Source organism: Corythoichthys intestinalis, chromosome 8 (genome assembly GCF_030265065.1).
Source record: "Corythoichthys intestinalis isolate RoL2023-P3 chromosome 8, ASM3026506v1, whole genome shotgun sequence".
Taxonomy (NCBI): Eukaryota; Metazoa; Chordata; class Actinopteri; order Syngnathiformes; family Syngnathidae; genus Corythoichthys; species Corythoichthys intestinalis.
In genome coordinates this window covers 54722170-54747151 of record NC_080402.1, presented here as the reverse complement: position 1 = coordinate 54747151, position 24982 = coordinate 54722170, and the positions used below count along the sequence as shown (strand labels likewise).

The 24982-nt window shown below is 39.0% G+C and overlaps 1 protein-coding gene across 10 annotated transcripts in view; it reads left to right on the top strand.

The window, feature by feature from the left end:
- tenm3 (teneurin transmembrane protein 3) overlaps positions 1–24982 on the top strand; it is a 451194-nt gene that overhangs the window by 225668 nt on the left and 200544 nt on the right. For all 10 annotated transcript variants that reach the window (XM_057842847.1, XM_057842853.1, XM_057842852.1 and 7 more), the window contains one exon: positions 3963–4230. In XM_057842847.1, the coding sequence (XP_057698830.1) occupies positions 3963–4230 (268 nt within the window). The remainder of the gene's footprint in view (positions 1–3962; positions 4231–24982) is intronic.

The following is a 24982-nucleotide window of genomic DNA, read 5'->3' as shown; positions in this document are numbered from 1 at the left end:
GCAAATTTACGGGTCACTTCCTGTTGAGTTTGGGTTACTGAAAAGGAAGTGACTCAAGAATGTCCCCAACGGAATGGGAAGTGATTCAAAATCTACAGGACATGACCCAGAAATGCCCCAAAATCTACAGGAAGTGACCTGTAAATGCCTACAAAAGAATGTCTGTGAATGCTCTGGTTTCAGTGCCATTGACGGTGCTTGACATCCAGTCCAGTCAAAATGAAATGGATGTCTTGCTCCGTCAATGGTAGCCAGTAAGCCAAGGTAGACACTATTCTAATTGAACATTTTGGTAGCAACCTTTTGGTTCCTTTTTTGTTTTTTAAAACAATATATCGATTTTTGGCGGGAGCATATCGATAACCTTTTGGGTCTCGACGTAACGTGATATATCACCTTTTTGATATATTGTCACACCCCTAGCAACAAGTGCATGAACACACACTAGTCCCAAAGAATAATGTGTGCTATCAAATAGCAAAGTCAACACCCTTTTTGTGCTTGTATATTACTCAACAGTTCACACATTTTAAAGTGTGTTCAGTGGGAATGCAGCTCTAGTGATGACAGCTCCATCTGTTTAGCTTCATTCACTCCAATTACAAGAAGCTTTCCCCATACACACCAACAATGAATGGTTGTATTCTAATATACTGAGGTTGGAGTTCTACATATAAATGTGTTCATACAGTCAGGTCTAGTCCATTTACTTTTACATGCTCACTATTTTTCTTTTCTGTTATCAGTGAAGGGAAAGATATAACAGCAGAGGTGAAAAATACTCTATGGAAATAATATACCAGCATTGCCATTAATTTTCATCACACCTCCGTGCAGAGAAAAACACATAATATATGTGTGATAAAACATCATTGAAAAGCTGAAACAGTGTCGTATTTGAGCACATATTTTACAGAGAAGCCAATCAGTATGCAGCCCGGGTAGAATTTTGGGTCATTTACTTGAGCCTTGTTCACCCTAAGTTGTTCCTCATGTGTTCCTCAAGCGATATTGAAAATGAGCCAAGTTTCTACTTCTATTGCAAAATCAGTTGTTCAGTCCTGACAGTTTTTTTTTTAAATACTCTCATTACAGGAAACTCTCAAGCAATCTTCCGATTTGTATTTCTCATGCAAGCCCCTAACAATCTAATACAGTGGTACCTCTACATATGACATTAATTGGTTCTAAAAGTAGTCTCGTAACCCGAAACAACAGCCAAACACATTTGGATCATTCCATATACCTAACCTAACTGTTAATATCTGTAATGAAGTAGATAATAGAACAAAATGCAAAGGAAAAAAAAAAAGAAAATGAATATATCTAAGGACAGAGTCCAGTTGGAGAGCTACCTTGCAACATCATTTGCAAAGGACTTGTTGAAAAGGTTCAGCATTCACACTGTGCCTACCGCACTCTCCGAGTAGCATAAAGTGGATGAAAGGCGCACTAATTGATTGGACAAATAGAAGAGTTTTCTTTTCTATTTGTCCAATCAATCAATGTCCAGTCCTCCCTACTGGAAGGGGAGGGAGCATGCATCGTCACAGCACCACACTAACTCAGCCAGCAACGGGGTCGCTTTATCCAGACTATGCTGGTGGAACTGGAATATATAAAAAATGCATGGGGGAACATTAAACCATGAAAGGTCACACAGGCAAACAATCGCTCTCACTTTTGTAACTGTAGAAGAATTCTACTTTTGACTGGTTGATTCGAAGGTGTTGACCACCAGAAGTGGCTCCGATCAGAGAGCACAGGAGTCGTCGAATAAACATTAATGGCTCTCGTGCAGATGTGCATATACATACACTATTAGTTTTTAGTGAATGACATAAAAACATCTGATTAACTTTCACAGCCTTCTTAATGTTTTCCATATCAAACCACAACCTGCATCATTTTAATAATAAACCAATTATATTGAACATTAGCATACTTCCTTCCATCAAATGACAACATTCACAACTTAAATGAATTATTTTGATGCTATACAATGAGCTACGATAGCATGCTAACGATAGCTAGGCGCAAAAATGAGCTAACGGGTACAAAGCTACAACTGTTAACGATTGGTAAAAATGAACATAAAACAACATTTATTATGACTATTCCTCCACTTAGGCTTGTGGGAAATGTGCTCAATGTTCAATGTGCAGCGCCTCCAAATTACTCTAAATGCATACTCACATCATCATTGACTTCTGCACAGCTTATAAGAGCCGACTAAAGAACCCGCAAACGTAAAATCGGAAGTAAGCGTGCGACATCGTTTCCAAAATAAAAGCGCGACGCTACATAGAAATTAAATCAATTAAACGGCAAAATTAGTAAACTATTTGAAGAATTCCTAGCAGTGACTTTAGGAACTGTTAAATTCTCGCCACTTCCAGGAGAGCGAGAGTCATGAAATGGCAGCCCTGTGAGGCTCCACCTGTCTTGGTCACTCTCACACGGTCCGTTCAGTAACAGCATGCAAAACACAACTGCCATATTAGAACCCAATTCTGTGTATCAAATTAAACTGCTTAGCGCATCACAACAACATTTGGCCATGGTTAAATGTCTGTCATCTTGCTATTGTTGATTATGAATAGCGTGTTGCTGTACTTCCGCTTCCAAGGATCCCCTCCAGGCTGTGACGCTGCACGTTAAGTAGCAAAAGCGCACCCTGCTCCAGTTACATTCACAAACAAAGCAGTGGGCGCTTAAAACTGACCGAGACCCACGATTTTTGATTGGACCACAGTTCGTTTTTTCGGTCCGAACTACAGTTGGTATGTGCGTTCACATTTACATCAAAGCAGACTATCTGAGAAAAAGAACTCTAGCACTGTTTGGATGGACCATGTCAGGGGAGTTTACTTATAACCAGGGGTGAAAGTGGCTAGAATTTCTTGCCGGAACTCCCCGACGTGAACGTCCCCACGGAGCCAGAAATTTTATTTATTTATTTAATTTTTTGTCTTTCTTTCTTTGTCTTTTGTCTTTTTTTTTTTTTGGGGGGGGGGGGGGGGGGGCGGTGGGTCAAACCTCTTAAACTACTGAAATGCAAGGAAAACTATTTTAGCACAGTTATTTCTATAACACATACAAAAACTGATTTTCATTCTAATTTTTATTTTTTCAATGATTTGCAAAATAAAAGTTAACAAAAACAGCAATAACCCCAACCTCCATTTCCTAATTTTTATTTTCCCTCATTTCCTCACATACTAAATGACAAATCTCAATTTTAACTACTTAAGAACATAGGATGTAAAATTTAAGTTAATGTAAAGATTTTCTTTCTTTTTTTTTTTTAATACCGGTAATAAAGATATTAGTAACCTACATTCAGAAAAATAAGTACAAATTACTTATATTATGCATTAACTTTCAAGTGAAGCAATGTCCTCTTTCACGAGATTGGTGCTGCCTATCGCCTATCTCACTCTTCGTGGCACAAAAATGCGAGGAGAGCTATGCTGTAATGTGCTACTGATGTAATTAACCATATGTTGGCTGAAACGCAAGGAGCCTTTTGCTCATTTTGCTCAAACGTTGACCCGCTATATCAACAATATCACCGTTGCGCCTGTGCACGTCATCATCGGGCAGCAGGATCTTATGGCGTGACATTTAAAAGCAAAAAGCAGGGATCACATATATATCTTTTAGAACATTGTATACTGAGTATTTCTGCCTCTCATACCCTAAAATTTCTTTCTTAATGAGACAATATTTTCCCGTTTAAACGTGTCGTAACCTGAAAATAACGTTCGTAGAGACGTTCGTAAGTTGAGGTACCACTGAGCCATCACTTTTTCTTGGAATACAAAAACTGTTATCATGTTGACTAATTGAAGAATTCTATATTTTGTTTTAAATCAATTGATGATTTATTGCAATGTTTATCCATGTTATTAAAGGTCATCCGTATATCTAGTCATACTCCCCCCCCCTCATGTTTACAGAGCAACCATCCAATCACCACAGCTCCACTTTGCCTCCGGTGGCACCCCCGTATCGGCAGCAGCCCTCAGTCACAGCTCTCAACCAGTCACTGGGCTCTGACCATCACTCCGGTCACCTGCTGAATTCCATTCGTCAACAAACTCCTCCCACTGGAAACCCGGCCCCCGTGGCCGGCCAATCGCCTGCCGAGCTGCAGACCACGCCCCCAGAGAGCGTCCCGCTGCAAGACAGCTGGGTGCTGGGTAGCAATGTGCCTCTGGAAACAAGGTAAATACTAATGGCTTCAAACACATAGTCATGTGAAAAATTTAGGACACCCCGTGAAATTTTCAGTTCTTTTTTTAGAGAAATGTTCACATATCAATGTCTGAACTTGTTTTTCTTCATCTCTGGAAAAGAAAGTGATTTAATTGCACGTAAACAGCAAAAAATAACATTGTTTTACTCGTTAAACCAAATTTCCAGTATCAAAAAAGGCATATTCTAACTGAGGAAAAAGTTAGGACACCCTACCACCTAATAGCTAGTGTTACACCTTTTGGCTGAAATAACCTCAGTGAGAGGCTTTTTGTAGTCATCTACCAGTCTTTGACATCAGTCTGAAGAAAGTTGTCCCCACTCCGTAATGCAGAATACTTTTAACAGTGAGATGTTTGAAGGGCTCCTGCGTGTACAGCCCGTTTCAAGTCACCCCACTTAATCTTAATGGGATTAAGATCTGGGCTTTGACTCGACCATTCCAGGACTCTCCATTTCTTTCCAGCCAGTCCTTGGTGGATTTACTGGTATTTTTTGGGTCATTGTCATGTTGCAAGGTCCAATTTCGCTTCAGCTTGAATTTTTTTCACAGACGATCTCACATGTTCCTCAAGCACCCTCTGACACGCTATAGAATTCATGGTGGATTCTATGATGCTGAGCTGACCAGGTCCTGCAGCAGCAAAGCGTCCCCAAACCATGACACTTCCACCTCAATGCTTCACAGTTGGTATGAAGTTCTTCTCCTGGAATGCTGTATTGGGTTTAAGCCAAACATTTCCTCACTTCTAGTGTCCAAATAATTCAATTTTAGATTCATTTGTCCAAAGGACATTATACCAGAAGTCCTGGTCTTTGTCTACATTCACTCTGGCAATCTTCAATCTGGCCTTCATGTTCTTCTTGGAGAGCAAAGGTTTCCTCCTTACACACTTCCCATGAATGTCAAATTTGTGTAGTCTCTTTCTGATTGTTGAGGCATGCACTTTCACATCAACAGTAGCAAGAGCCTGCTGTAGGTCCAGTGATGACATTTCAGGGTTTTTGGACACTTCTTTTAGCATCTTGCTTGAAAGGCCAGACCTGGGCATGTTGGCCAGTTTGATGTTGATGTTTGTTTTTGATGTTGATGTTTTGAATGTCCTCCACTTGTAGACTATTTTCCGGATAGTGGAATGGCGGATTTTATATTCTTTTGAGATCTTTTGAAATCCCTTACCAGACTCATAAGTGTCTACAATCTTCTTTCTGAAAGCCTCAGACAGCTCCTTTGATCTGACCATGCTGTTTTCTCTTACTTCAACAGTCAGTCACTGTTGAAAGTATTCTGCGATGAGGAGTGGGGCAAACTTTCTTCAGACCGATGTCAAAGACTGGTAGACGGCTACAAAAAGCATCTCACTGAAGTTATTTCAGCCAAAGGGGGTAACACTAGCTATTAGGTGGTCGGGTGTCCTAACTTTTTCCTCAATTAGAATATGCATTTTTGTTTATATATTTGGTTTAATGAGTAAAACAATGTTAATTTTTGTTGTTTACCTGCAATTAAATCACTTTCTTTTCTGGAGATAAAGGAAACCAAGATCAGACTTTGATAAGTGAACATTTCTTAATCAAGAACTGAAAACTTAATGGGATGTCCTAATATTTTTACATGACTGTAAATAATTAGTGTTGCAAATAAATAAATGCATGTAATAATATTTTACTTTGAGAGTTTTTCTCAGAACTTTTTTTTGGTACGCCATTTTTCATATAAGATGAGCCAAGGATGCAATTTGATTCGCCACCTGAATTTCTAACTCAAAGAGTGCTCGCACAGTGAGATTTCACAAAGTGAACAATATCCGTTAGATATTTGTGGGAGAATATTCACCAATTATTACAACCACACAGCGTGTTATCTCCTAAGCAAACCGTCTCAAATGACTTTTTGCAAAGCAGATAGATCCATTGTGTGGTCTTTATCGCTGGCATAGTAACAAGCCAAACAAAGGCCTATCCTCTGAACAGGGGAAATTTAAAAGTTAATAATTAAAAAAAAAAAGCTAGCTACTGTTATCCATGCCTTTTATTCATTTAATTTAAAATGTTACCTTGGCTTTGTCAGTATAATTGAACAACTCAATACAATGATTACTTTTGAAGTACTCGAACTGAGGCCGTTAAGTCTTCAAAAAGAGTCTCTGTAAAAGAAAATTGATATACAGTATGTTGGAGAAACAATACATATCTATTTGGAACTACTCGGAACATAGAGGTACAATGACATTCTGGCTATGACCACAGTCCAATCAATGGTTTGGGGAAAATAATATATATGTGAACAGGTTAGAAAAAAAAAAAAAAAATCCAACTTGTACATCATATATATTAGTGCTGCAACGATTAATCGATTAACTCGTCTAATTCAAGTGGGGAAAAAAAGCTACAAATCAAATTTTGGTGCTTTGAGGATTCGTTTAATTAGAGTGGTGTTGTAATGGTTTGCATTTAGTTGTATTCATTTGGGTGGATACACTGCTCTCTAGTGGAAGCAGTGAATATGATATAACTCATATAACATGGCTGGATCCAGCTGCTCCCTGTTAAGACCAACATAACGTATGTTTTTGTTTGAGCTAATAGCTTTGTTTATGCATTCATTATTTAGTTAAAAATATATTTCAGTTTTTTTGTGGAAATATGTGTTTGAACAATTTGTTAAGAGCATTGTAAAAAAAATAACCGTAGCATTTTATAACATTTAAGCTAGCGGATTTTTGCTATGCAAGTTAGCCAATTATTTTTTTGGTTTATTTTGATCCTCACTTGTTATTATTTTTTACACTAGTTGAGGCTAAGCGCAGGTATTTTAATTTATTTTTAATGCTCTTGTGAAATGAAAGCGCAATTCTGCATCGTTTGAAAAAACACTTAGGATTTTTTAATTTTTTTATTTGCGTGTAATGCTCTTTTAAAAGTGCAATCTTTGCAAGCAATCACCTAAAATTTATTGTGCAACACATTAAATGTTCCTAAACAGATTACGCGATTATTCAAACTAATTGATAGATTAATCGATTTCTTAAATAATTAATTGCTGCAACCCTTTTCAGTTTAACCTATACTAAATATTAAATATAAATTCAAAAGGCATATATGTAGGACACTACAAAAATAATGACAAAGTGACCATTACTCAGTACACATTTTTCATCACATCTCCCCATGAATGGTGATGTGTGGGTAATGTTAACCTGGACCTTTAATCCACCAAACAATTTATAGCGAACTAACTTTTTCCCACCAGTCTCCCCTGTTTTTGATTAATCCCCAGGAGAAAAGAAATGATAGATTGATGCAGGGGAAAATATCGCTCTCTGATCTTAACATACGCCAACATTTTGGCTGTCGTTCTTTTTGAGCTGGAGTATGTTTATACCATTGGGACTACTATATGTCTCTGGTTTGGATTAATTTTAGATTAGAGTAAAATATTTCAGAGTGTAGTTTTGAGATCATTCAAAACTGTGTTCTTTCTGGGAAAAAAAATTAACTGTGGTACTGTAAACATGTAAGAAAGCCTTGAAATAGAGTGAGAAAACAACTGCACAAGCTGTATCAATTAAAATGCATTTATTGTCAAAGAGTCAATTGTCAAAAAGGAGCAAAAAGTTAATTACACGATTATAAATAAGGTAAATTATAATGATTGTGGTTGAATAATGACAGACAGCACAACCTTTTTTGTAGGGATTGAAAGAGGTAACAGTTGAAGTGAGGTAGTACTCGCCAGCTGGCACCCTTGGTAACTTTTTTATACAGTGGTATGAAAAAGTATCTCAACCTTTTGGAATTTCTCACATTTCTGGGTAAAATCACCATCAAATGTGATCTAATCTTTGTCAAAATCACACAGATGAAAAAAAGTGTCCACTTTGGCAGCAATAACTTGAACCAAACGCGTCCTGTAGCTGCAGACCAGTCTGGCACATCGATCAGGACCAATCTTGGCCCATTCTTCTGTACAAAACTGCTGTAGTTCAGTCAGATTCCTGGGATGTCTTGCATGAATCGCTGTCTAGGTCATGCCTTAGCATCTCAATGGGTATCAAGTCTAGACTTTGACTTGGCCACTCCAGAACCTGTATTTTGTTCTTCTGAAACCATTCTGAAAATGATTTATTTCTGCGTTTTGGATTATTGTCTGCAGCATCCATCCTCTTTTTAGCTTCAACTGTCTGACAGATGGCCTCAGGTTTCCCTGCAAAACATCCTGATTAACCTTTGAATTCATTCTTCCATTAATGATTGCAAGTTGTCCAGGCCCAGAGGCAGCAAAACAGCCCCAAATCATGATGCTTCTTCCACCTTGCTTCATGATGGGAATTAGGTGTTGATGCTAGTGAGCGGTTCCATTTTTCCTCCACACTGGACGTTGTGTTTTACTCTCAAACAATTCAACTTTGGTTTCATCAGTCCACAAAATATTTTGCCAAAACTTCTGTGGCGTGTCCAACTGCCTTTTGCGAACATTAAACAAGCAACAATGATTTTTTTCCAGACAGCAGTGGCTTCCTCCGTGGAGTCGTCCCATGACCACCATTCTCGGCCACAGTTTTACATATGATTGATGTGTGCACAGAGATATTGGACTGTGCCACTGATTTCTGTAAGTCTTTAGCAGACATCCAGGGTTCTTTTTTACCTCTCTGAGTATTCTGCGCTGAACTCTTGGCGTCATCTTTGGTGGACGGCCACTCCTTGGGACAGAAGCAACAGTGCCAAACTGTCTCCATTTGTAGACAACATCTCTGACTGTCGATTGAAGAACACCTAAACTTTTAGACTTTCCCAGCTTTACACAAATCATTTATCCTTGATCGCAGTTCTTCAGACAGCTCTTTTGACTGAGCCATGATGCACATCAGACAATGCGTCTCATCAAGATATTTCTTACCGGGTGTGTGTTTTATAGTGGGCTGTGCAGCTTTAAACCACTCATCAGTTACTGGGCACACAAAAGACTTAAAATTTTGGGTAAAAATTGGTTTCAATTGCTCTATAAGTCTCCTTAGGCAGAGGGTTCACTTAATTATGTTTCCCCCTTCTGTCATTGTTTGCATGCTATCCTCTTTAAAATATGAAAACCTATAAATATTTGGGTGGTTTTACTCAAAGCAGACATGGTATTTTCATCTGTGTGATTTTGACAAAGATCAGATCACATTTGGTGGTGATTCCATGCAGAAATGTGAGAAATTCCAAAAGGTTCAGATACTTTTTTCACTGTATTATTGTATTGGCTAAAATAAAATAACATGAGCAAATAGTTCCAAAACCGAGTCAGCATCTATCGAAATATTAAATAGAGCGTACTTATATAGCACAATTATCTACATTTTACAATGCCCAAAGCGCTTTACATTACCACACAGTTACCCTTTCACGCACACATTCACACACCAATAGTTAGTCAGTGTTTCACTGACTTCAACCTAGTTCTGGAGGAGAATAATATTTTTTTAAATTGAAAATATAAAATATATACCCTACAAAAAGTCTTAGTAATACTGCATTTGATAGTTCCCACTTTACATTCGCCATAACTTAAATTCCTAGTAGTGATCAATGATAATGTCTTTGTCTGTTTTGGTTTATTGTCTTTTTACCCTAATGTTGGCTTTAATGTTGGTACCTCTACCGACCCCTGGGGTGAAGGAAGACTAACGCCGACAACCTACCCCCCTCCCTTTCTCAAATGTATTCCTCGTCTGACTGTGTGAACCGACATGGTATGGGACAAATAGAAAAATACCAGTACTGTTACACTCTTAGATATATACAGGTATTTAGATTGGTATTTTTAAAATACAATTCAATTTAATGCTATTTTAATCCTAAATCCAAAATAATGAACGCATAGTGAAAATATTACTATCAAGTTGGAATGCTTCAATTGATCAGCCACCAATTATTACCAGCCAATTTTAGTAAAAGAAAGTAAGTGAGCGGTGAAAGGCATGGCTGCCTTTCTTTTCCAATCCCTGACACTGATCACCGCTGCTTCTCTGCAAGCTTCCATGTAGGGATCCTACACCTTTGCTCCCTTCTACATTTCAGTGGAATATGCAGCCAAGAGAGCCTGGCAGCAGATGATACATCTCAAACTTCTCCAGCTAGGGTGACCACTTCACAAGAAAATCTATTATAGAGTTAGCTCTGTGCTGTTTCTTTCTGTTTTGTTTTGTTTCAAGAAATAATGAGCATTATCTGGTTTCTTTCTTTAGTGTTCCTTAGGCCATCAAATAACGATTGTTTTTCATAATCGATCACTCGGACTATAAATCAAATGATAAATGAAATTAATTCAATTTCTTCACAATTTAACTTGAAGTTGTTTTACGCATGTTGTAAGTAACAATGATGACAAAAAGGATGACTTTTTCCTTCAAAAATATTTTGTTACAGCTTCCTGACTTTAATGTTAGTCTACGACTGTACTGTCTAAAGTACACAAAACTTATTAAAGTTTTTAACAAAGGTTTTGTATATAAAACAATAAAATAATTTTTCAGTACACAAATCAGACAAAAGTCCTGTTGATTCAAATATATATATATATATATATATATATATACATATATATATATATATATATATATATATATATATATATATATTTTTTTTTTTTTTTGTGGGCAGAGCGCTGAGTAATTGTGTCAATTACTCATTTATTCTCTTTATGCAAACCAAACAACAAAATCAAATAAGGAGGAGGCAGACTGTAAGGAATCAGTTTTCTTTATCCAACAGTTGTTTATGAATACAATCCCAATCCAATTTCAAAGCACACTCTTTTGTATGACAATATACATAGTTTAAATGGCAGTTTGTGTCGAAAGCTGTTATATGAATGGGTTTATATGTGTGGTTTCTTTATGAAAATAAATGAGACATCTTTACAATCTGTCACACTTAGACAAGATGTGGCAGACTCAGATGCAGAGTACAGTCTTTGTTTAACATAAATGGTCAGAGGCAGGTACAAACTGAGGGCGCTCCAGAAGGAGGAAATATCAGGCTATGAAACAAAAATGATATTCATTCATTCATTCATTTTCCATGCCGCTCATTCCTCACGAGGGTTGCGGAGGTGCTGGAGCCTATCCCAGCTAACTACGGGCAGTAGGCAGGGGACACCCTGAACTGGTTGCCAGCCAATCGTAGGGGACAAGGAGACATACAACCATTCACGCACACACTCATACCTACGAACAATTTAGAGTGTTCAATCAGCCTACCATGCATGTTTTTGGGATGTGGGAGGAAAGTGGAGTTCCCGGAGGAAACCCACGCAGGCACGGGGAGAACATGCAAACTCCACACAGGAAGGCCGAAGCCTGGGATTGAACCCTTGATCTCAGAACTGTGAGGCAGAACACATGCTAACCACTCAGCCACCGTGCCGCCAAAAATGATATTTTTATTCATAATTTATTTGTTTTGGTCTTTGTAATTGCTATCTGCATTAGTAACAGCAGTATTTATTAAGGATTTAGTGTAGAGTTTTGGGCTGTGGAACCAGTTAACTGAATTATAAAGTATTCTTATGGGAAAATCCCCCTGGACATACGACCATTTCGACTTACAAACAAGGTCCAGGAACAAATGAACTTTGCATGTAGAGGTACCACTATATCGGTATTCTCATGGGTTAAAGTTCTCCGTCATAGTAACGGAAATTTGTCAGGAGGTGGTACTTGTGGGTAGTAATGCATGAGAGAATAGGGACCTGTGATTAATTTTTACAAGCATTAGTGATTGTTTCAGTTGTTTTTTAATTTTGTTTTGTCATGTTTTTTTTATTTATTTTAATAATATGTTTGTTGTGCTGTTACAGCCCTCTGCTGGGTTTTAGCTTCTAATTTCGCTTAATTAAGCAGGCTCTAATAAACCAACAAGGTTATGCTATGAATTGGAAAGAATCCATTATGCAGTTTGCCCATGAACACGTCCCAGTTCTTATTTTTGTCATTGGGCTAGATTGTGGCAACAGTGACGTAGGTGGTTGAGCGGTTGGTTGAATGAGTCGTCCAATGATTGAAGGATCCGGGGTTTTGATTCCAGCTCCCACCCATGCCCGTTGTCGTTGTATATTTGGGCAATATACTTTACCCTACTTGCCTGTTTGAAAGTAGTATGAGAATGAGTTGGTGATTGTGGTCGGTAGAGCTGATGGCGCGGATTGCCCCAGGGCAGCTGTGGCTTACCACCATCGAGTGTGGAGTGAAAGAATAATGCAATCTAAATCGTCTTTGAGTGTCCAAAACAGCGCTATACAAGTCCAATGCATTATTATTATTAAAGATTCACGATAATATCGGTTACCGATAATTATCGGCCAATAATGGCAATTATGACGTTACACAGATAATACAGATATTAAAAAAAAATCAACCGATAATGCAGTCCGATAATTATATACTTGATTTAGCTTCCAAATGTGCGCAACCAAGCAGTTTTCTCTACTTCTTCACCGCCGCCTGCTCAACCCCTCCCCTCTCTGAAGCCCCTGCGGGAGAAGGGGTTGAGGAGTACGGCATCATAGAGGAGGCGGTGTTATCAGTGTTGAGGCGCTCTCACTAGCGTGCGTTGATTTTCCCGTGTGTGAAATGAAATAAACGATGCTCTCGCCATCTACAAAACATGCAATGCAGAAGTTCCACGAGGCGTAAAGAAAGCGTCCTCATTGAACACTACTAACTCAACAGCCATTTAAAACTGCATCACAAAGATTTTTGGAACGGATACGAGGCTGCTGCTAGAGCGAATGCTAAAGCTATTGTAAACACAAATAAACTATAAAGGAAGCTACGGGGCTTGTGACGAAACAGAGACGCTGCGGTCCTCCCGGAGTCGGGTTGTTTGGGAATGCAGCCCAAAGCGGGTGGTATAATCCCATCTATGGCTAAACACCTCATGAGACCGATAGTCGACAAGTAGCTGTCTTCCGACGGCACCCGCCGGTCCGGCAGGCCGCCGCCGCCGCCGCCTCGCCCGTAGCGAGCAGAGAAGAGCCATGCACCGAATACTGTGCAGCGAGCCGGCCGGGGCGGGCGGATATCCGGTAAAGAATTTAGCTGCCGCCGCCACTCCGATTCACGACAGAGGCCTGGCGCGGGTACTAATTTGGCAGCCGGACGGACTGACTCACGAAATGACCTGATAGCCAAACCCCTGGATGAAAAAATATTGCAGTTTATACGACCACGATTCTTCGTGAAAGACATGCCGATCACATCAGTTATACCACGGACATTTGGACAAGTGACGTCAAGTAAGCATGTTTATCATGACGGCACAGTGGTTAGTTGCTAATTGTAACATGCACAAAACCACACAAAGAAGTCATCCAGTCAATAAGGCATTCAGTACGCTTTAAATTTATGACGTCTTAATCAGATCATTCTTCTTAAATCTAGTCAAATAATTTTCCCCATCTTGTTTGAGTGTTGAAGACTAGTTAACAGATGAATGCGCCAGATTATTCCTTACTTGAACTAAATATTGACATTTGTTCTTATTAAGCCCAAACATCTAAAAAAATAAGGTCATTTTTCACCTAAACCAAGAAAAAATTGCTTTCAAATAATGTTTTGAACCATACATATTCTTGAATAAAGAACATTTCTGACATTTTTTTTAGGATTATGTAAAATAATTTATTGCTTAAAATAAGGCTGTTAAACTTATTTTCAGCTGGCTATTTTTCTTCAAGAAATCCGAGTGAAATATACTTGAAGTGCTGGCACTTATTTCCAATAGATTTACACTGAAAACAAGGGAATTTAACTAGTTTTAAGGAGTTGTGTTTTTGCTGTGTAGTAATGTTATACATTAGGAATGGCTTACTTTTAAAGCCATTTTTGTGCAACTTAGGTATTTACTCTGTAAGTAATTGTAGCCAAAAGTTTACCATTACACAATGTCAGACAATCTGTCTTTATTTAGATGTTGGAATTTACTACTTGTTCACATTTGATGTTGAAAAAAAGAGCAATAATATTTTTGCACAGTAATATTTTCTCCTGTGTATACTTTAAAATTTTACATAAAATCTTTTATTACAATTATCAGCTTGACATTATCGGTTATCGGTTGGAACGAGGAGGAAATTATCGGTTATCGGTATCGGCTGAAAAATGCATTATCGTGCATCACTAATTATTATTATTATTATTATTATTATTATTATTAGATTGTAGCTTCATTTATAAATTCTCATTGTGCTACCCATTTTCACGGCTTTACAAAAATATCACATGGGTTTTATTAGCCTTTTTTCTAATATGTCGGGAGTCATGAATGAAGGTTCTGGTCTACCTCAAAAAGTCAGGAAACAGTGCGAATATGATGATAACCTCCAAGATTGAAGCTGAAGGCGAGCATTCCAGTGATGCTATTGGTCTGCAACAGCACTTTTTCTTGTTTATTATTGCATAAATTACCAAAGTATTGTATTGTTATGGAAATACGTTTACACTGAAAACTTCATTGTACATGTCAAAATAATGAAAATAGGTTGATTTACCTTAACTGAATGAAGCACCTTAAATTCATCCTCGACAATATTATCGGCCCATAATTAGAAGTTGACCGATATGGGATTTTAAAATGCCGATACCGATATCTAAAAAAAATTTAGTCGATTGCCAATATCCAAAGCCAATTTTGGAAGCTGATATTTGAGGCCGATAAGGCTTTTGTTTTTTTCTTTAGAGCACATAGATTATAAAATGCAGTTTTTAAAAAATTGCTTCAGCAGCTTTAAACTTACAATGATGACCTGAGACTTAAAGGATTAATTTAGTCTAGTGCTACCAAGCCAACGAATGTATCACTTTTTTATGATTATACACACTCAGCAACATTATTTTCAAATAACTGAACCCACCAGGATGTCATGACGAGTTGTAAACAAATGAGAGTGAGGGCTTAAGAGGATGTTCACCATGCTAAAGCTAATGCTAACGCGAATGCTATGCTAACAGTATGAGTTACATTTAGAGCATAAGGATCCAAGGGTTTCCACCAGGATTTTTTGAAGCTGCGGTGGTGAGCTGCATCGGAGTCGGACAGCCTAACCATGTCGTGCCACGGCGAAATAACGTCATATCATGACAAATGAGATTTTTTTTTTCCAAGAAGAACCATGAAAGGTGGAAAAGCGCGATATAAGTATAACACCATAACCATAACCATAACAAAGATCTATTTGAAATATTTCATTAGCCAGGCTAATGTCGTAGCTCTAAGCTTCGGTACATGTAAGTAAAATGCGCAGCTACATTGCTCTACGTAATAATACGACTTTTTTTCTTGTAGCAATAGTACGACTTACATGTCGTAGTCCTTCTTTTTCCTTTTATTTTGCCCTAATTTGGAATTAGCTCGACAACAAGCTATAAAAGTGTTGAAATCCATCTCGACCTATTAAACGATGCTAAAAAGCATTCTGATCAGTAAATATAAAAGTTCCAACTTACCTAGGTTATAAATTCTCCTCTTCTAGGGAAGTATTTCTTTTTTGTGTGTGTATTTAGTGTTTAATGTTGTTTTATGTCGGTATGCTATTGTATGAGGATACTATAATATGCGACAATTCACCCTTTTCTGCTCTGCTTCTAATTCTTGTCTTAATGTACGCAGGCTCCTGGCTATAAGCTTTGAGTAGCTTCTTAAGGAGATCCGACTCACACATGATCCTAGCTCAGCATTATGAGATGATGTAGACTTTGTGAATATGAATGTGTGTGTGAATAAATTGAAATTAATACGTATAACATTACAACAACAATAATAGTCCTTCTGTTAACGGGAGGGAGTAGGCGGAAAGTGTTATAGCTGTGTAGAGAGTTTTACTAGTTTCGGTGAGAAGGTGAATAGTTTTTTTGTTGTCCGTGGACTACATTTCGACATAAACGCACGTCGAGGTACCATTTAGCCTAGCAAGGAGAGGTATGAGAGTCATTTTTCGAGTGTCCCAGAGCTCAGAAACTTGAAAAAAGGGAATTTATCGGCCGCGATTGCGTATATCAGTCCACCGAAACAGCCTGATTGTACAGATATAAGTACACCTGCCCCTCTGCTACTGGATGCGTTGTTGACGTTAGTGCGGTGCCTCTTTGCGCAAACTCATTCAAACTTCCAAGACGGTTGTCCACCACTCACTTTCGCCGAAAAATCCGATCCAAAATACTGTAATGCTCCAGATGGGGGAAAAAGGAAAGGAGTCAGTATTGGCTTACCCACTTTATTGTGGTAATATTAATAAAGACAAAAAATAACAAAATAACAGCTGGCTGCCACAACATGTGACCGCTATCTCTCGCTATTTCCCATTCTTCCGACTCGTTTCCCCCTGCGTCACAGCTCCCCAGTCCGATCGTCTCTAATGGAGGCATAGTTACGGACATTATAATACACAATGAATAGATTGCCGCTGAACCCTTCACACTAGGCTGCCGCTAGTTTGAAACGGCCTTTTAAAAAAAAAGTAATTTGCAAGGCGTGGCGGCTTTTATTTTAGTGTGGTGGTGCGCCACAATCTGTTATTTGCAGGGGAAACCCTGGATCATTCAGTACACACCTAAAAAGGCTAATGTAACATTGCATATTCTCTTATGTGAGATAAAAAGCTGAAGCTTCCTGTAGCAGCCTGCATTCAAGCTACTGCAGGGTCCTTCCGGGCTCCTACCTTGAGTCAGCGGCGACCACAGTTGCCCACATAGATGCCTGATCAAAATCCTTTATTATCGGCTTTTTTTTTTCATAATTGCCTGATGGCCGATGTTAGGAAAAAAGCCCATATATCGACCCGATATATCGGCCAGCCCATTTATCCGTTGACCAATAATGTTTAGTCTCGGCAATTTTTAAAAATAAAATGAAAACAGAAAAAGAGGTCCAGTCAAATTATTTTATTTTTTTCACAAGAATCCATGTATTTTAAACTGTGTGCAGATAGTGTGCAAGGTGCAAGTTTGGCGGGAATTGGGGGGGGGGTGGGTCCGAGAGGGCATGAAGAAAGATGGTATTTGAATTTAGGCTGTCACATACAGTGCCAGCTTTTTCCCCCTCTCGCTTGCTTAATTATGCTCATTTGAGGCAAAAATCAAATCAGGTATCTATTGAAGATTATGCAATAAGATTGTAGTTTGGTCTAAAATGTGTTAGGAGTCAAATTTTCTGGTTAATATGATGCAACATAAGTCATCAATCTGAAATATTAAAAAATCTAGTTTGTGGGATGAGTGTGTGTGTGTCTCTCCTGAGTAATGAATCCATAAACTGCAACATTCAATGATTGAATATAGCGAATCAAAGAAGTTCTCTGACCGAAGATGGAAAAATAACTCTGCCAGAGCGGCAGCATAAGAGTTGTGACTTTAAATTCCGCTTGGTTAATCAAACCAGATTTAGAATCTTGTTAATATCCACTTATCATACCAGTCCTGACTTTGATTGACATCCAGTATGTTAGAGAGGGCATTTTTTTGTGATGCCATAATTTGGCAAGGTTCCAGGGTTATTCAACATTTTATCTGCCTGCTTTCCCATTTCCTTTTTTATGGGCAATTGTTAATCATTGTTATGTGTAAAACACACACACACTAAATACACAACTTATTTCTGTAGCGGAAGTAGATCAAAGCAAAAAAGAAGCATACAAATGAAATAAAGACAACTGATCAGGATCGTTCGCCAAGAATGTAGAACAAAATCTTGCTAATGATTTTTGAAAAGCCGGAGTACCAAACATGACGATAAAAACTGTTAATGTGTGGTTGAAATATATTCCATTCAAACAGAAGTCTGGCAGCGTTCCCAAACTTATGTGTGAGACACAGCATGGTGCTGCAGGGCATTCAGACTCCTGGAAAGAATTTGAAGAAATAGAAAAAATATAGGCTTGCTTTTAGACTGTCTACTTGCTGGATTGTGGAAGCAGTTTCTTGTCTACATTTTTATCTTTGTTGTCTGTATTGTGGTTAATGTTTTTGGAGGGAGGCATATTATCCAAACACTCATTTCAGACATATTTTCCCTCCATTTATATACTCTGACACCTCTGTGAAGTTGACCCCCCGTCAGACTGTTGTGTGAATGTTTAACAAATAAATGAAAAATGTCTCATCATCCACGCTGTTTAATGCAAAATATGATCGTTTTGGGGTTATTTTTCAAATTTTGCCTCACAGAAAACTGTAAATTAGAAGGAGTGGAAGGTAAGGTCATTCCAAATATTTTGCTTTGTTGAGTGGTAATACGTGTTGGCATATCTGTTACTACTTTATAGTCACATTCATAGACAAAAAAAAATCAACAATGGCCGCCTCAACCTTTTGTGTTCCCAAGATTAATATAGACATCCATTGTAGAGAATTCCTAAAATGCAGGTTACATAAAAGAGAATTTGAAGCACCATTATCTTTGGCTACCGTCTTAGTTATGGTTGCCGCTCACCGCGGTCACAGTCATTTTCCACTCTATTATCAGCAGCAATCTCTGGTTGTCTGCTGTCATTAGTTTCCACTAACACATTGAATGGGTAGTCTGCTACATGAAGCTATCCCAGCATAAAGGGGACATTTGTCAATGTGAAATCCTTTGATGTGTCCTAAAGCTGTACTGAAAAGAACCTAATGCCTTCAACCCCACAGCAAGTATTGTCTGTAGCGTACGCAAAACAGCAAAACATTTCTAGCTTGAGTCAACTGCATCTTCCATTAATGCTTGCACATCCTTCGCTTGTTAATAGTAGCTTTGCATGTAATGCAGAAGCTACCATCTACAGTCATGTGAAAAAATTAGGACACCCTATTAAATATTCAGTTCTTTATTAAGAAATGGTCACATATCAATGTTTGATCTTGTTTTTCTTTATCTCTGGGAAAGAAAGTGATTTAATAACTGGTGAACAACAAAAAATAACATTGTTTTACTCATTAAATTAAATATACAGTATCAAAAAATGGATATTCTAACTGAGTAAAAAGGTAGGACACCCTACCATCTAATAGCTTGTATTACCCCCTTTGGCTGAAATAACGTCAGTGAGACGCTGTATGTGCCATCTACCAGTCTTTAACATCGGTCTGAAGAAAGTTAGCCCCACTCCTCAACGCAGAATACTTTCACCTGTGAGATGTTTGAGTGGTTTCTTTCATGTACAGCCCGTTTCAAGTCACCCCACAGCATCTCAATGGGACTAAGATCTGGGCTTTGACATGGCCATTCCAGGACTTTCTTCCTTTTCAGCCAGTCCTTGGTGGATTTACTGGTATGTTTTGGGTCATTGTCATGTTTGAGGGTCCAGTTTTGCTTCAGATTTATTTTTTTCACAGATTATCTCACATGTTTCTGAAGCACCCTCTAATACACGACTGAATTCACGCTGGCCAGGTCCTGCCATAGCAAAGCATCCCCAAACCATGACACTTCCACCTCTATGCTTCACAGCTGGTATGAGGTTATTTTCCTGGAATGCTGTCCTCTGTCCTCTGAACATGTCCTCTGTTCTGGTGTCCAAATAATTCAATTTCAGATTCATTACATTATTGAAGAAGTCCTGGTCTTTGTCTACATTCACTCTGGCAAACTTCAGTTCTTCGTGTTCTTCTTGGAGAGCAAAGGTTTCCTCCTTGCACACCTCCCATGAAGGTTAAACTTGTGAAGTATCTATCTGATTGTAGAGGTGTGCACTTTCACATCAACAGTAGCAATAGCCTGCTGTAGGTCCTGTGACGATATTTTAGGGTTTTTGAAGACTTCTTTTGGTCTGGTCTCGTGGTGAACTTGCTTGGACGGTCAGACCTGGGCATTTTGGCATCTTTTTTGATTGTCTTCCAATTGGAGACTCTTTTTAGGACAGTGGAACGGCTGATTTGATATTCTTTTGAGATCTTTTGCCATCCATTGAGGAGACTCAAAAGACACTGCCATAATACAACTTAAATGCCATGTTTATTCAGCTTAGTATTAGAATTGAATCACAAATTATACATTATTGTAAAGAACATGTACAGTACACTCTATTTTTCAATGTGTCCTCCCTTAAGTGTCACAACAGCCTCCAGGCGCCTGCGGAACGCTTGACAGGTCTTCTTTATGTAGGATGCTGTCATCTTTTCCCAAGATCTAACAATGGACCTCTCCAAGGCTGCCACAGACGTTTGTGGCTTCTTACAGGCACTGTCCTCCACAGTTGCCCATATGCTATAATCCAGGGGATTGAGATCTGGACTCTGGGGTGGCCACATATCACCTTGTCAATCAACTTTTTGGTCCGCACAGATCGTCACTTCCAGACCCAGGTTTTCGTGAGGCTGTTCCAGTATCTTTCAGCTTCTTTTTAACTTTGTCGACTGCACATCTGGATATTCTCAGATTTGCTGCAATCTCAGTAGGTGTCAGACCGGCACGCAGCAATTCAGGTACAGCTAAAGTTTTCTTCATTTTCAGCAGAAGCACAGGAATTGTAGAGACGAGACATTGCTAGCTGCATTGAGTGACCTTAATGTATCACTTAACCATGACAACCTATTTAGATATGTTTCAATGGCTTTTAAACAAGCAGTCAACTGAGTGTAAACTTTTTTTTTGGGTCACCCTGTACGTTGATGCGAATCTGTTTGGTATCGAGGACGAAATTGATTCAGCAAATTATACGGACGTCCAGCATCGTCATTTGGGAGTTTAGCTCGCTGTATAGCCAGGACCGAGCCGTAGCGTCCTGGTGAGGACAGTATATTCGCATTTCGTTGTTCATGCATCATGTAACATCCTACTGTACACTTATTCAGCATGTTGTTCTCTTTTGTATTTTTGTTATAAATTGCCTTTCAAGATGACATATCTATTCTATGTGTTGGATTTTATCAAGTAAATTTCCCCCAAAAATGCGAGTTATACTCAGGTGCGACTTACAGTGGGGAGAACAAGTATTTGATACACTGCCAATGGGTTTTCCCATTGGCAGTGTATCAAATACTTGTTCTCCCCACTGTATATATGTTTTTTTCCTCTTCGTTGGGCATTTTATGGCTGGTGCGACTTATACTCAGGTGCGACCAAAAAATACGGTACTTAATAACATAGGATTTACATTCAAATTGAAGATCATGTAAATATTTACTTTTTGTTTTTAAGATAAGGAAGATATAAGTCACATACATTGACAAAAATAAGTACAAATGACTACAGTATGCACAGTAAAATGGAATATATTTTAAAGATAAATATACATTTATACTGTATGAAAATAAAATTGAATAAGCCTCTTCAACTCTTTCCTTTCTCTTAAAGATCTGATCTTTTTTTGTTGCATTGCCCTTTTTTATTGCATTAATTCAACAAGCTTTTTTTTTTTTTTTTTTTTTTGCTGTTCCAGAAAATATGTGCATTTGAACTAATAATAGATGACTATCTATTCTGATCACATGTCAGTATGTCAGCCAATTGAACGGACAACTAAGTCCAGGGTGGTTTGCTGCGTGCATGCGCACATCAACGTAACACTGAGCAGAAGAAAAAGCATGGAAAGAGTTGCATTTCATTCACTATAGCCGCATCATCCTTCTTCTGGCCAGTGTATGAGTCAGGCTGACAGCTAAAGACTAACATGACTAAAACATACACTAAATATGTGCTTTTTACTGACTAAGCAGTGGGACAACCTCTGCCTTTACTGATTTAAAAAAATAATCACAAACAAAAAACTAAGTTAAAAAACAATAAACTAATAAAGCAAGTGTAAATTTTCACTGTGGTGGAACATTTCATCCAGGATAAATGAATGAGAGTCACAGGAGGTAGAACTTCGTATGTTTAAACATGTAGGTGTGAGATTGGTTGCGTTCTTTGGACTCATGGTAAAACAAGTCCTAGCATCTGACGGTTGATTTAACACTGCTACAACACACAACATAAGGGAAATGCTCAGTGCATTGCCTCTGTTATGTGTCCTCATTCAGTTTCAGACCATTCTTGCCCTTTTATCTCCCTTCACATCTTGCCTAGAGGTAGATATTAATTACAGGGCCCCTTGTTGCAATCGACTCTAATTGTTAATCACACTGCCTTGTTAGAGAGTAGTCGTAATTGTAATTGCAGATGCTCATTAGCTGAAGCTCTGTCATTAATTAGACAATGTGACCTTGGTAATTACTGTACATGCTTTTTGCATTGGTTTTCATCACTGTGGATCCTCTAAACTGCTACCTTAAAAGGAGTTTGCCTTTGTAGTGATTGGAATAGACAGAAACATCAATTAAATCTAATGCCAAATCCATGGGTAAGTATACTGTAAAGCAGGGTTCACTAAATCCAGACCTCGGTGCCACTTTTCCTGTCGTGTTTTCCATGTCTCCCTCCTCCAACACACCTGAATCAAAATAATCAGGATCATTATCAGCCTTCTGGAGAGGTTGCTGATGACATAATCATTTGATTCAGGTGTGTTAGGGGAGAGAGACATGGAAAACACGGCAGGAAAAGTGGCACCGAGGTCCGGATTTAGTGAGCCCTGCTGTAAAGAATATACCTTTTATTTTCAATCGGAACAATGTTGTTGATTTCCCTTTTTTGCCAGTGCATCAGTGGTCAGGTTTAAAGGTCTTTTATAGCGTCAGCCCAGTGTGAAGAGCGGTCCATGGTAAGCGCAAAATGGGAGGAGCCATGTAGCCTGACGTAGACGCTGTCAGGAAATAAAAAATGGCAAGCATATTTACTATAGTCCCAAGCACAAATACGTTTACTTTTCATTGTTACACAAGAAAACAGCTAATTTTCCTATTTCCAGTAGTAGGGGGCACTATAATAGCAATGCAAAGAAATTTACTCGCTTCGGTGTTGTGTAGTTTTTGTTGTTGTTGTTGTTGTTTGTGAACAACATTTCTACACAAACGCAGATCGAGACACCATTTAGGAGGACAGTTAAGACAGTCATTTTTCAAGTGTGCCAGAGCTCGGGAAACTTAAAAAAAGCGCATTTATCAAGGTTCGGTCAGCAGTGGTTTGTGTATATCGGTCCGCCGAAACAGCACGATAGCACAGGTATAAGTGCGCCTGCCCCTCTGCTGATGGATGTGTTTTTATTTATTTATTTATTTATTTATGTTTTAACCTGTGCTGTTCAGCTACTTGACACATAAAATGGGAATTTGAGTGTCTAGGTGGTCTGAACAGTTTTAATGTATCACATGGAAGTATGATCTACTCCCATTGTGATAATTACTCATTGTGTTTCATTTATTAGGAGAAAACAGTGAGCAGGAAGGGGTTATGGGGAGGATAGAAAGGGAAATAGAAAATGGGAGACAGAAGAGAAGAACAAACAGCAACAAGAAATACATTCAACGACTACACTAATATAGTAGCGCCATCGTTAGCTAATTGTATTTTTGGTTGACACCATGTGGTGGGCCTGATGACTGAGGAGAAAGAAGAGGGTGGGGAGTCAGAAAGAGGTGTTATTAGGTGGGGTGGAGCGTACACAAATCGGCAATTTGAGTGTAGAACCCAGTATTATGTGAATCACTTGTAAGTGTGGATATGTTGACATCCTGTTCAGTGCTGCCTGATCGCTAATCCTGGCACGGAAGTTTCTCTATTTGAGTGTGTCTGATTGCACCCAGTTATGTGTGAATCCCATCAGACGTGTGATAGTCCTGCAGACAAGTGGAAATGCGTTGCGAGGCCTGCCCGAGGGCCATGGCCCCTCCCAAGCCAATTGGGGGGGTGAGCCAGCGCAAACCCGTACACCCTCCCGCAGCCCACCAGACACAGCCGCACCCCCCTCACTGACACGACACACCACGGGACCCTGCTGACCCATTAGCACTTGGCCAGCGACCCTCCCCGGAGCCTAAGGAGGGTACCCAATATTGGATGTGTCGTTAACGTCAGTGCGGTGGCACTCTTGGGCCCCGCCTCTCGGCGCAAATTCATTCAAACTTGCCGTTCCACCCAATACGGCCGCACCCCGCTCACTTTTGCCGAGAAGTCCCATCCCACATACACAATGAATAGATTGCCGCTGAGCCCTTCGCACTACACTGCCGCTAGTATGAAACGGTCTTAAGCTTGAAGCGTTGGCAGTGGGGGTTTCAGGTGTGGTGCCACAGGGGCACTAGCTCCACCTCTAATTTGAATAGCTTCTGAAGTGCCCCTATTCCAATTTTAGCACAAAGCACGGCAATCGGCGAATCCTTCTTTTCTGAAGTGAGAGAAAATGAGATAATGTTTCGAGAGTATGTTAAATATTTATGCTGCTTTCGTTTTCAAAATGGCTTTTGAGAAAAGTGATTAAAATTAATTGTTCCACGTATATTATACTTACTTGCACACAGGATGATTAAATACAAATTATTACAAACTTTACTGGTCCGTATTTGCTGTACAGTGTCAAACAAAGATGTTTTACTGCCACATGCTGGATGATCTGCGTATCGCCTTGTTGACCAAAACCAACACTGAACAAAGGGTTACATGTAGCCCCTGTTTCAGGAAAATCCTAAAACTGCCTCTGAGCATTAATTTGGACCTGTGACGGCCTTTATTGATGTTCATGACGCTATCTGCTCACACACATACTGTAGGAGTTTGCACCTTCTTTGTCGTTCCCCAAGGTTCGACAATATGGGGTTTCAGACAGACAGCCAGACAGAAGCTCAATAAGTCCTTGTGTTGCTGTTTCAGGCTCTTGTGAAAGGGG